The sequence below is a fragment of the Stenella coeruleoalba genome (assembly GCF_951394435.1).
Source record: "Stenella coeruleoalba genome assembly, chromosome: 19".
Classification (NCBI taxonomy): Eukaryota; Metazoa; Chordata; class Mammalia; order Artiodactyla; family Delphinidae; genus Stenella; species Stenella coeruleoalba.
This window is the reverse complement of record NC_137165.1, coordinates 4325840-4339688: the sequence shown is the minus strand read 5'-3', so window position 1 is coordinate 4339688 and position 13849 is coordinate 4325840. Positions and strand designations below refer to the sequence as shown.

General features: G+C 44.9%; 1 protein-coding gene across 1 annotated transcript in view; it reads left to right on the top strand.

Annotated features, from left to right (window-relative positions):
- The first annotated feature begins 541 nt into the window (after positions 1–541).
- The window catches only part of COX10 (cytochrome c oxidase assembly factor heme A:farnesyltransferase COX10), a 110397-nt gene continuing 97089 nt past the window's right edge, over positions 542–13849 (top strand). Inside the window, exons 1-3 of the mRNA XM_079903872.1 lie at positions 542–660; positions 5996–6129; positions 7850–8171. Coding sequence (XP_079759998.1) covers positions 618–660; positions 5996–6129; positions 7850–8171 — 499 coding nt within the window. The 5' untranslated portion in view covers positions 542–617. The remainder of the gene's footprint in view (positions 661–5995; positions 6130–7849; positions 8172–13849) is intronic.

Below are 13849 nucleotides of genomic sequence, written 5' to 3'. Positions count from 1 at the left end.
GAGGTCACTCCGGAGCCTGGAACCTTAAACTCTGCACGCACCTTCCTCGTCCCGAGATGCTCCTGACGACTCCTCGGCGTGGCTCAGGGGCCAGGAGCCCGCGTGCGTCGCTCCCCGCATCTGACAGCGAATATGGTAAAGCTGTAACCGATGAGGCTGGAAGCTGGGGGCACCGTCCCCAGAACCATTTCCTCCCGGCGCCTCGGCGGCCCAAAAGTATCCCGGAGATAACTGCAAGCGGCTCGCAAGCAGCCCGCGGCCGGCCCTGCCTAAGCGCCAGGCCCCTCGGGTCCGGCCAGGGATGCCGGCCTCGGGGCGGGAGGCGCAGGTCAGCCGTCGCGCGCGGCCTTTCCTCGGAAGCCTCCGCCGCCCCGCGCTCCTCGCGCCCCGCGAAGGTACCTCAGGTCCCGTGTCCTAGGCCCAGCGCGCTCCAGCCGGGCGGCCGGTCAACGCTCCTCAGGCCACAGCCCTCCACTTCCGCGTCCCGCCCGCCGGAAGTGACGAACCGGAAGCTCCCGCTCCTCTCACGGGGGGCGGGGAAAAGAAGATGGCGGCGCCCAGCAGCCGGTGAGGAGAGAGGACGCGGGGACCACGGGGGGCCGCCGGACTCGTGCGTGATGGCCGCATCCCCGCATACTCTGTCTTCGCGCGTCATGACAGGTACTGCGCCCGTTCTCGGGCACCACCTTGGGGGAATTTTCTTCTCTTTGCCACGTGTGACGCCGTGGTTCCGCCTACCTGCAACCTTGGGAGCCCTTGGCGAGGTCGGCGGGGCACCAGTGCGGGAAGTGACTTTTGGAGTAGCCTGACGTGAAGAGGCCACGGAGCTAGGGTCTAGTCTTGCACTGGGGCCCCGGTGGTCCGCACCGTCTCCATCTCCTTCTCCCCCTGGGCGCGATGTCTGGTGCTTCTTTCAGTTTTCAGAGACTGGAGGCTGCGGGAGAGAGAGCGGAGTAGAACCTGGGGGCTCCACGAACCTCTGGGCTTATTAGAGTCTTAGGTCCTAGCCATTTGTAAGTTACTCGTACGTCCCGCTTGAAGGACCGGGCAAGTGCTTTTCTCCCCCACCCCCCAACCCGGAAGCCTTGTTCCAGGATAAAGCGTCATGATGGCGATGATAAAGATGATGACCACCATGGACAGCGGGCCACAACCACCCCCTGATCCCCAGACTTTTGTCTTTCTCCATTAGCGTGGTCCCTGATATAATCCTTCCACGCCAAGGACCTGTCACAGCTATATGTTGAAAGTGGGATGCACTTTCCTGCCCCTTGGCTCGGTTTCAGCTCAAATGTTACCTGTTCAGAGAGGCCTGACCACCCTATCTAAGGAGAGCCCCCCGCCCCTCTGTTCTTGCATCACCCTGTTTCTTTCATGATGGTTAGCACAGTCTGTAGTTATTTATTTATAACCGGTTTATTACGTGTTTCTCCTAACTAGAAGATTGACCCTTGTGCAGGCAGGGACGGTATCTCTCTGGTTCACCTCTGTGTCCCCAGTGCCCGACACAGTACCGGGGGTACACCGTTGGTGCTGAATAATTACATGTGAATGAATGAAATTTCTCCTGATGGAGTTATTAAACTGGAGGTTGGGAATTGTTTTGCCCCCCTCCCCCCGTAGTTTAGGATGATAACTTATGGGTCACGAATGTGTTGCTGGTGGCCCATGTTGGAGATGGACTCCCTTTGGGCCTATTAAATGAGGCAGTTCAACTAGATGATCTCCAAGGTCTCTTCTGGTTCAAAAGGAGGGCAGGAGGGTGAGAAGCGGGAGTGTGTATAGATGAAACAAGATTGGCAGAGGTTTGGTAGTTGTTGAAGCTGGGGGAATCAGTGATGGGGGCTCATTGTGTTCTGCTATTGCGTATGACTGGGATTTTCCATAATGATACATTTTATCTAAAGGGTCTGTAGTTCATTTTGAATTTCTTTGTTGCCTTCTCCCATCCCCGACTGTGCATGTTTGATCCTGACCCTAGACACTCATTCTCAGAGAGCTCATCCTTTCTTAGTGCTTGAATTACCACCTCTGTAGGGAGGTTTTTCCAGCGTGCGTTCCTCAAGATTGGCTGCTTTTCTGCCTTTCAGTTCTGTATTTTCAGCTTCCTATAGGACAAGTCCGCCTGACTACTTAGAATTCCCCAGTTCAGTAAGTGGACTGCATATGGTCCACATGGTTTGTTGCTGGACCCATCTTTTTGATGCAGGTATGGGGGGAATTAACAGACAGCTTAGCTTCCTGAAGCTATGAACATAATCGCCAAAAGATCTGCTAGTAAGTGGTCTGTGCAACCTGCTATGATCCACTTGGAAGATCCACTGGAAGAGCTTGATATGGAAGCAGCATGGGGGGAAGGTGGCAGAAGGGTAAATAGAGACTGTATCAGGTATCTAGGGGTCATGCCTGACTGTTCTTCTAAAGCTTCAAAGAATTTTATAGCCATTAAAAACTTTTCAGGACCTTTCAGCTTCCTATCTGTGCACTTCATTTTTTTAAAAAAAAAATAAATAAATTTATTTATTTATTTATTTTTGGCTGCATTGGGTCTTCGTTGCTGCGTGCGGGCTTTCTCTAGTTGTAGTGAGCAGGGGCTACTCTTCGTTGCAGTGTGTGGGCTTTTCATTGCGGTGGCTTCTCTTGTTGCGGAGCACAGGCTCTAAGGCGTGTGGGCTTCAGTAGCTGTGGCACATGGGCTCAGTAGTTGTGGCTCGCAGGCTCTAGAGCGCAGGCTCAGTAGTTGTGGCGCACGGGCAGAGTTGCTCCATGGCATGTGGGATCTTCCCGGACCCGGGCTCGAACCCGTGTGCCCAGCATTGGCAGGCGGATTCTTAGCCACTGCACCACCAGGGAAGTCGTGTGTACTTCATTTTAAAAGCCCTACGATCATGACTCAGTGTTGATGATGAATAGTGGATAAGATCATATGTTTCCAGATTTTTTTTTTTTTTTTTTTTTTTTTTGCGGTACGCGGGCCTCTCACTGTCGTGGCCTCTCCCGTTGCGGAGCACAGGCTCCGGACGCGCAGGCTCAACGGCCATGACCCATGGGCCCAGCCGCTCTGTGGTACGTGGGATCCTCCCAGACCGGGGCACGAACCCGTGTCCCCTGCATCGGCAGGCGGACTCTCAACCACTGCGCCACCAGGGAGGCCCTGTTTCCAGATTTTTAATGCATCTATTATAAGCCATGTGTATCTTCAAACCTACATTTGTTTACATGGGACCAAAATGTCTTTAAATTTCTGGGCACTGATTCATAGAGATATGACGTGTTTTGACTAAATGAAGTGTTTTTTTCATCATTTAAAAGTGCAGTTTTCCTAGCTGTTTTTTTTCCCCCCCGTAAAATCTCGGTTTTAACCCACATAATCTTGAGAGATATTTTCCAAAGTGGTTCTTTTCCTCACAGGAACATGCATTTCTCATTGGACCAATGGAACTCAAAACTCGTTTTGAAATTAAGGCCCAGAACAATAAAACTTGATGTCTTCTCGACATAATCTTTTAATACTGAAAATTGTATTATCCCAAAGAACAATGTCAAGGCCAAAAAGGAAATACATGCGGCATCAAGTAAATAGATAACAGACCCTTACTATCAGAGGACTGAATTCAAAGGAAATTTCAATCAGTGGCCTGATTTCAACACTACTGTTCCTTCCTGTACCTATATACAGATAACACATATTCTCATGTATGTGGAAAATAAGCATTTCATACTTACCTGAGGGTTGAGAATTTGATTCCAGTGAAGAAGGAAGGGACTTATCTCCAGTCTAAGATAATTGCCATGTTTACTGAGGGGTGGTGATAGCTCTCCTTCCCACAGTCCAGGTGAGCGATGTGGGTGACCCAGTCATCAGACATCATCTCATTCTTATATGGAAGGCACTCTGCTAGCTGTTGTAACAGAGGTGAGGAAAGGAGAGTCCCTACCCCTGAGGAACTGAAAAACATGATGCAGAAACAAATGGAAATATTTGCATTAAGAAGTGCCACAAGGGACTTCCCTGGTGGTCCAGTGGTTGGGACTCCGCCTTGCAATGCAGGGGGTGCAGGTTCCATCCCTGGTCGGGGAGCTAAGATCCCACATGCCTCTTGGCCGAAGAGCCAACACATAAAACGAGGCAATATTGTAAAAAATTCAATAACGACTTTAAAAGTGGTCCACATCACAAAAAATCTTTAAAAAGAAAGAAAGAAAGAAGTGCCACACAGAAACAGTGTGACGTGATAGGGCAGCTGAAGGAGACTTCGACAGTTTACAGGCAGCGGGTGGAGGCAGGACCGTGCCAGCAAGGAAGCAGCGTCAGCGCAGAGGCACGAGCTGGAATGGTGGCGCGTGCAGTGCAGAGCCCGAGACAGCGAGTCATAGGCACAGGTTTGGGCAGGTGATGTGTATTCCGGGCTTCAGAAGAAAACCGTTGGCTCTATGGGACTTGGGTGGGAGAGGAAAGAGAGTTAACCGAAGTCAGGGCGAGTGGCTTGAATCCCACGCCTGTACCGTAGTCCAAGTGTGGGATGACAAGGGTCTGTATCTCTCAGCGGCAGGGAAAGAAGTGGACAGATTTGACCAGTGTTTCCGAGTTGACTGGAGTTGATGATTATTAGGTGATGAAGGAAGAGTTCAAGGTGGTCCTGGAATCTCAAGTAGGCGATGGTTCTATCAGCAGTAGGGAACAGAGTAAAGATAAGGGTGAGAGTAACATTCTCAGAGACGTACTAGAACCCATCCACGTGGAGATACTCAGCAGATGGAAAGAGGCGTAGTGACTCTAGAAATGGGTTGAAGATGAACAATTACCCTGGAATTACGTTTGTTCAGGGACAGTATGTAGTGCTCAGAACAGCAACGACACAGCTGCCTTCACGTGGCTGACACAGCAAGAGGAGCCACCGCAGGAACCCGAGAACTGATAAGTTGTGGGCGGTGGAGAACCAGGGGTCCTTAGGGTCATGGAAGCCATGGAAGGAGAGACTTAAAAGAAAGGTGGAGGGGGGGGTCTGTGCTGTGGTCCTGTTGAAGGCTTGCCCAGGATGAGGCCTTACATGGAAGCATTGGATTTGTTGATGTTTGAGAGAAGGTTTAGAGAGAAATGATTAAAAGCCAAATTCGGATACAACAAAAATAGCTTCTTCCTAACTAGGTTCATAGACTCATACTTTATTGAGAGCTATTTCCTCTCCCTTTTCCTTGGCTTACCTGACATGGCCAAAATATTAATCTGAAACATATCTTCCAGTTTACTGTTATTTATTGAGAAAAATTCTGCTTCTTATTTTATACTTTTTAAAAAGTGACTGAACTGATTGTTTTATATTTTATTCTTTTTTAAAAATTAAAAAAAAATTTTAATTTATTTATTTTTGGCTGCATTGGGTCTTTGTTGCTGTGCGCGGGCTTTCTCCAGTTGTGGCGAGCGGGGGCTACTCTTCGTTGCGGTGCGCGGGCTTCTCATTGCAGTGGCTTCTCTTGTTGCAGAGCACAGGCTCTAGGCGCCTGGGCTTCAGGAGTTGTGGCTCGTGAGCTCAGGAGTTGTGGCTCGCAGGCCCTGGAGCGCTGGCTCAGTAGTTGTGGCACATGGGCTTAGTTGCTCCGCCGCATGTGGGATCTTCCTGAACCAGGGATCGAACCCGTGTCCCCTGCATTGGCAGGTGGATTCTTAACCACTGTGCCACCAGGGAAGCCTTATATTTTATTCTTAAAAAGATCTATGGTTTGGTCATTTCAGCATTTGATATAATAAAAGCCTAATGATCCTGAGATGAAAATGTTCCCTAGCCCTGCTGGAGAATTACACTCACTTAAACGGTGAGCAGGGCTGATCAATACCGTTCATTCACAGGTCTGGATCAGGTCATTTCAAAGTTCTGATCTATCACTCATGTGTTGCTTACCGTGGTGTGGGCTCTGCTTCTAGGTAGGTCCAGTCATCACTTGGTGAGAAGTATTAACGATTTTAACATTTTTTCCCCCTTCCTCTCTATTACAGGCTGGGTAGGAGGATGTGTCTGGTATCTAGAAAGGAGAGCCTTGCAGGAGTCACCTCGTAGGTTCCTGCATCTTCTCAGGAACGTCAATCAACAGTGGGTTACATTTCAGCACTTTAACTTCCTCAGGCACATGGTACGTTGAGAAGACCATCCTCACTTTGTGCTCCCTGCCTTTACTTTCCCTGTATGAGGGGACTGTAAGAAGAATTTTAAGAAGTAGTCTTTGAAAAGGACTTTTATTTCATGTGGTCTGAAGTTTATCCACAACTTTAATCCCTTGTTCTGTTTATACTTAACTGAAACCAGAATAATTCTGGTGTCTGAGTTTTACAGTATGATCTTGAACTTATTGATTAAGTTTGGGAAAAGATTGAAAACTGCTGGCATGTTTTGACTAGGCCACAATTAGGAAAAGCTGAACTGTTATGATGCAACTTTTTAAATTCTTTAAAGTTCTGTGAATACATCAGTAATACAGAAATAATTGCTTTAACCGTGTGACCTTCCTGTTTTCTAACATCAGCAGTGTATTCAAAAGTCTTTTAAACACATGCCCTTCTGAGCAGATTCAAACAAATTGAGTTTGTGATTTGCTGGGCATTTTACAGTGGGCGTTGGTAATATAGCTCAGTAGACTTTTGTCCAGGTCGACTTCGTGGTATCGGCAGTGTGGTAACTTACATTTGCCACTTTCTCAAATGGCAAAGAATCATAGGATGAAGAAACGACAGCTAAAAACTCATGATTTCAGTGCAAGCAGGAAAGAATAGCAAATTCATACTCTGAAGTCCTATTTGACATTTCTCTCACCTTTTTTTTTTAACTTAAAATGCCCACTTTAACTTTTAAAATCTTAATGAAGCACATTGTTTTGATGAGAGATTTTAATTTCCAGAAATGTTCAGACTTTTAAAGTTGGGGATCGAGGATAATGGATGTTTAGAAGAGAAACTCAAATATGTTTAATGCCTTTTTTATGTAAACAGAACTCTGAATTCATTCATGAGTTTGTAACTCCTTTCTAAGATGAGTATATGTAATTTCAAGTCTTTGTGATGTAATGAAAAATTGCTTAACTAGTTATCAGGATAGGTTGCTCCAAGTCCCAGGAGCATCTATAAGTAACTAGTTGTTGATTCTTTTCTCTGTCAGTTTATTTCCGAGCCTTGGTTTCCTCATCTGAAAATTAAAGCGAGAGATACTAATAATGATCCGTCTTTTTTAACAACTTTTGAGAACATTGGATGAGATATGTATTCAATAAACTCTAAAGATATATGTTATATGAAACTGTGAAGTGCCTCAAGGATATTAGTCATACTTACTCCTTTTGTTAGTAAGTAATAGAGATTATCTGACTCTAAAATCCAATTCTTTCCCCACACCCACTGCCCTAAGGTCACTGAGCCCTGGGTTGTGTCCCCCACTGAGTACGTCTGCATGCACTGTTCACCTGGGAACATGGAAAGTCAACAGGTTGCCTTGGCTCTTGATTATAGAAAACTTTTTCATTGTATTTGGAATATGCAACCTCCAGTTTCTGGTACTACATGGAGGGAAATTCTGGGGGAGATGAATATGAAATAAATTTATCTTTCTTTCAAGGAACTTAAATTCCTAGGATTTTCTAAGCCGTAGAATTTGAAAAACCAGTTAACTGTATTCTCCATATTTCTTAGTAGAGTGATTCCCATGTAACACTCTAACACAAGTTACTTCAGTGAGTATTTTTAAAGGTATAGGAAAATCTTTTAGGTATTTTACAAGTTGGACTGATGGAAGGTGCTACTGAATAAACATTTAAGAGCATTTTGGGCCTTGGTTTCCTAGTAACGTGTACCTTTTTTATTCAGTATGTCACACAACTGAACAGAAGCTTCAACCAGCAAATGAAACCAAAGCCGGAACCAGTGGCATCTCCTTTCCTTGAAAAAGCATCTTTGGATGAGGCCAAAGCCGAAATATACGAGATGAGACCTCTTTCACCCCCACGCTTGTCTCTGTCCAGAAAGCCAAATGAAAAAGAATCAATAGAACTCGAACCCACCCCAGTAATTGAAGGCTCTATAGCTGTGGGAACAGAGACAAAAGAAGAAAAGCAGTGGAAAGAGATGAAGCTGCGTGTGGATGATTTGCCAGGAATTTTGGCTCGGCTGTCCAAAATCAAACTCACAGGTACTTTGTTTTTCCAGTCTAGTCAGATTCTTACTTGAGAGTGGTTTGGTTTTTTTTGTTTGTTTGTTTTTTGGTTAAACAAAATGCTAATTTTGTTATTGCCCCAAAAGGAATGATTTTGAAACTACGGGTCCCCTCTTAGTATTTTTCCTCTCTTCAACTTAATTGGGATTTGAAATCAAATTTTTGGAATTCTGTTTACGCAGAATAGTAAATAGTATTACCCTAAACATATTGTACTAAAAATGGTCTCTCTTTTATTTGCAGTTAACACAGAATATTTATCCTGCTTATTTCCTTGTCTTTTGTGTGTTCACACCTACTACCCTGTGACGATGCAGTAAGATAATGTGTTCCGTTTCAGTTCTGGAAACAAGAAGGACTGCACTGCTGGGCTTGATGGGCAGTGAACACATGGGCCCTGGGACTCCCAGCTCACTGTTGTGCTTTGCTTCTTGTAGGGCCTCTGGGATTGTCCCACATGTGTGGGAATGTAGATTGTTTCTCTGCGAAGAAAGCTGGTGACTACACTGTTGAGCAAAGCTTGTCTGATTTTGTAAATAAAGTTTTATTGGAACACAGCCATAGCCGTTGGTTCTGTGCTGGTGTCATGCTACCTCAGCAGAATTGAGTCATTGCCACAGAAAACTTATGTCCTGGAAAGCCTGGACTATTTCCTGTCTGGCCCTTTAGAGAAAAAGTTTGCTGACCCCAGCTATAGAGCATGGACTAGTGAGAGGCAAGGATGATGGGAAACAAATCAGTGGTGGTCAACTGAGAAATGACTTGGGGCTGAGTTAAGGAGAAAAGGGGGGAGAGAGAGAGAGAGAAATATTAAGGAAGTGGAATAAACAGAACCTCAGGTAGACGTGGTGGAGTGCTGGGGGCCATAAGATAGAAGGTTTAGGACACAGACTTGCAAGGAGTCTTAACTGCTGTTAGGGGAAGCAAGCCTTCCCCGGTCCTGGGCACTGTGCTCCTTGCTATCCTCCACGCGGCCCAGTTCTGAGAGAGAACGTAGAGTAGTGACCTCTGGGCTGGAGTCCCTGCCCTCAAATCCTCTCTCTCACTGGTTGAGTGACCTTGAGCAAGTTCCATACATCTCTGTGCCTCAGTTTACCCATCTGTAAAGTAGGGATAATAATGATACCTACTTCCTAGGTCAATACTGAGTTTTAAATGGGGTGACATCTGCAAATTGTGTAGAAGAGACCATGTTAAGACCTATACACTTGTTTCTTAAATAAATAAAATAACTTCGTCACCTGGGTGCCCCTGCAGGCACTTGAGTTTGCTGCCCCTGCTCTGGGACAACTTGGGGCCTTCTGCTGTGGAAGACTGGATGAATGGTTGTGTTGAGACTTAAGAATGTGAACAGTGAAGGGAGAACCAGGTTTGGGGGGAGAACAGTTTTGGACACACAGAATTCGAGTTGCTGCTGGCATATCCAGGTGGAGAGGTCCAGTGGGCACTGGCTGTGAAGGACAGGAGCTCAGCTAGACCACTGGGCCAGAAGAGCAAGCGGTCTTCAGTGTAGGGTTGACTGTGAAGCCGTGGTGGTGAGCAGGGTTGCCAGGGGTCAAGTGTAGAGTGACCAGAGCAGAAGGCCAAGGACAGGACTTTGGGGCATGTCCCCTTTTAAGGATTGCGCAGAGTGTATAATGGAGTCTGCAAGGAAATAAATGGTCAGAGGAAGGGAAAGAGGAAGTGGCTTTGTCACGGAAGCCAAAAGAAAGCCAGTCCATAAAGGAAGTGATCAACACTTAAATGGTAGAGGTCTCCTAAGATGCCTGGCTATGAAGTTATTTTATTTGGCAGTTAGGAAGTCAGCGATGACAGCCTGCAAAGTCAGGAACTAATTATCAATGTCTCTTGTTAGAGTCTCAAACGAGGTACTTTAAATTACTAATTTAAAATAACGTCTTCAAGTTTTTTTCATAATGCTTATTTCTTTAGGGACAGATAGGAAAGGATGATAACTGGTTTAGGATCATTTGGGGGGGGCTGGGGGCACATTTTCCTTCCCTTCATACCAGATGTTGTATTGGTTTTCCTTTTCTGTACCTTATAGTGCTGTATATCTGAATAGGCATTCCAGATGCAGGGTTTGATATTTAAAACATGGTGTCTGAAATCTAAAGTAATGACTACATCCCTTCTTTAATGGTACATGTTGTGCTCTATTTATGTTGCTTGTCGACTTACCAGTCCCCAGGTGTCAGTTGCTAAGGAGCATACGTGGCACGTGTGTTCAAATGGGGCTTCTGCTGTCCCCTGAGATCAACTCCCAGAGGCCTGGGACCGGACCCAAAGCTCTGCATTTTGGCACGCATGCAGATGATGTGATGCCGGTGGTCCTGGACCACCCTTCGAGAAAGTGAAGGAAGGGTTGCACAGGCAGAGGGCCAGGCCCAGCCCCAGTGGCCTGGAGGATGTGGGAGAGCTCGCGCCTTACTTCCCGTGAGCCAGAGCAGCCCTTGCCACCACTGGCACGGGAGCAGCCATCTGGGGGCTCTGGACCACACAGGAGAGATGTGCACAGGCGAGGTATACATCTCGGAGGGGGCAGAGAGCAGCAGCCTCCCCTGCAGCCACAGATGGAAAAGCCCTGGGCAGTAAATTTGTCCTCGGAGCATTTTATATATTCCATGCCCCAGGCTTCTGGACGAGCTAATTGAATTAAAGTCATTTCCTTCTGCTTATTCCATTTAAAGAGGCAGCACCCTTCGGGTGACCCCGACCCTCTTATTTGACCTCTTACCTCCCTGTTTATTTTATTACTTGAATTCACACGTCTTGGAGTCAGCAGGATTTTTTTTTTTTTAAAGAAAATCCCTGGTATCTATAAATTGATTTCTTTTGGACTCTTAATATCTTGGGCAATTCGTTTATGGCTGATGATAGCCGAGACAGAAATACCTGGGAGTCAGTGATCACTTTTAGAGAACTAGTCTTCCTTTCTTTGCCTCCTTCTGTTTATAGCTGAAATACGCCGAGGATAACTAACTATAGATTTAAGTGAAGAGCCACACAGTGACATCTTTGCATTTCCTTTGTAGGATAAGAGGGTGGCAGTGGGATGATGCTTTGGCATTTATGCCAGGATCTGGGCCAAAGTTTGCAGGAGATAATGCCATTTAAAGAGATTTTTTTTCTGTGAAAGGAAGTAAGACTGAGTTTATAAAGAAGTAATAATATGTCTCCCTTGAGTTTCTCTTGCCAGCTGAGCTATTTACAATATGTTTTTGGAGTTTGTTGCAAGGACCACACTGGGGTGAAGAAATTTTATTTGGATTAGGATCATAAGAAGCTTTGGTGATTCAGCTGAGTTTATACTTAATATGTGTCAATAAAAAGCAGAAATTTTTTCCTGAATAATGTCTGTGCTGAAAAGCTACAGCACATTTTCTGAGACCAGAATACTAAAATAGATTGTTTATTGGAACCAATAGATTGGGCTGTCCATGGAACTGATATAAACTACAGTCTGTCAGTGTATAGATCTTTTTTCCCCTAGAACCTAGAATGCTGCTTTTTATTAAAAGGAAAAAAAAAAAAACAAAAAAACAAGAATAGAGGATACAATTTTATTTTAGATTGCTTGTAGTTTTTAAAAGTCAACGTACTGTAATCATCAGCTCTGAGATACTGCGTAAAGGATTTTTCTCATTTTCATAAAAATATTGAGTAGAATTTTAATTTTTAAAATTTTAATATATATTTTGAAATAAATACCTTAATATTTATATACTTGTTAAATGTTAAAGCAGTATTTTTATTAGTAAGTGTTTACTTTTAGAACAAATAGATAAGCAAAAGTAAGACGAATGGAATCTCCTTATAAGTCTACCCTCTCAAAATAATAACCATTTTGATGATTTTGGTGTATTCTAGAACGTTTTTCTATACATGCCATTCAGATATTTTTGCTTTTTAAACAAAAGTAAGATCATAATGTAAATGCTTTCTGTACTTTTTAAAAAATTCTGATTCTGTGCATATCTTTTTGTGTCCCTGCGCTCACCCTGTTTTTGATGACCTTCTCTTTTAATGAGTAGTGTTGTCTGAAGACAAAAAAGCACATGATAACCTACCACCCAGTTTGACGTGGTGTTGTTGGACTTCTCTTGCATTTTAAGCTTGAGGATAGAGGCTCTCAGTTTCCATTACTGGTAAAACATTCCTGTGGCCCAAAGGAGACACAGAGGCAACCAGCAAGGGAACTTTCTCTCTGAAAAGGTTTTTCCAACGTGTTTTTGAAACCACAGAGCCAGCATCCTACTTTTTCCCAAGTCTGGTTTCTCGTGCCATCCGCTTCCATGCTCAGCACACAGTGTGTCTGTGCCCAGCTTTTGCCCCAGTGCCCCCGCCTGCTGGGCATACCCGCTGTGCAGGAGCAGTGTTGGTGTGGGGCTTGCTCGTTGGGTTAGGGTCCTCAGATTCATCTCTGCCTCGGCTCTGTGAGAAGTACGTCTGGGCCAGGCCCTGCTTTCTCTCTGGTGTGACTGCTCTTCTCTCCCTCCAGCTGTGATGCAGCTGCCTCCAGACAGTCCTGCTGTTGCATGAAGTGGGTACATGTCGCCGTGGTCCACCCTGGCCTCTGCTTCTGGCCCCTCACCCTCCACACCAGCCAGGAAGACAGGGTCCCGTCAGATAGCCTTTATTTCCCATATTTATCCATTTTCTTCCCACTTGGTATTAAGGTAGTCTACTACCTTAATTTTCTACTTAATTTTCTACTATTCAAATAGTGAAAGTAATAAGTCAGCTCTCAGCAACTGTCTTCAATTTCAACTCATCTGCACTGTATTTAACAAACATTTCTTGAGGGTTTTAGTATCCTCTCTTTACTTAATTTATTGCTGATGTAGGTTTTTCTCCAATTTTCATTTTTATTCCATCATTTCATTTGGTTTCTGGTAGGAGTGGGCCACGTAGATGCCTCAGCCAGTGTTCTAAGTTAGATGAAAAATGCATTTATCTCGGCTATTCTGTTTTCTATTGATATAATTGTTTTAAATTCAGTTTGATGTTATTTGGATTGATTGTAAGTGTAAGAGGTGTGGTAGATGCTCGAAGAATGTAGAGATAAATTTCACGTGGATGATAATCATTCTCAAAAAAACATTGACGACTTTAAAGAAGAGAAGGAGAAAAAGCTATGAGTTGAGAATGGGCTCAGCTCCATGTAACTGAAAACTTGAAGAGCAGTGACTTAAGCAAATAAAGGGTTTATTACTCTTTTGTAATAAACCTCAAGAGAGGTTTATTACTCTCTTGAGTCTGAAATTAGGAGCCCAGAACTAGTGCTCAAGGATGTTGTCTACATAGCTGGCTGCTGTTTTTTCCTCTGTTGTCATTAGCTTGTGGCTTTTGTCCTCAAGACCACAAGATAGCTGCCACTCCCCCATCATCATGTTATGTTCCAGGCAGAAAGAATGAAGAAAGGGGATGGTGTAGAAAAGCAGAAGCCTCCTTATGAGACTTGGCCTTTTTAGGGATTTCCCTGGTGGTCCAGTGGTTAGGATCCTACACTTTCACTGCCGAGGATGTGGGTTCGATTCCTGGTTAGGGAACTAAGAGCCCTCAAGCCGTGCTGCCTTTTTACTTGGAATGGAAGCTTTTGATAGGAATGTCTCCTTATATCTCATTGGCCAGGACTGTACAGCATGGCTTTA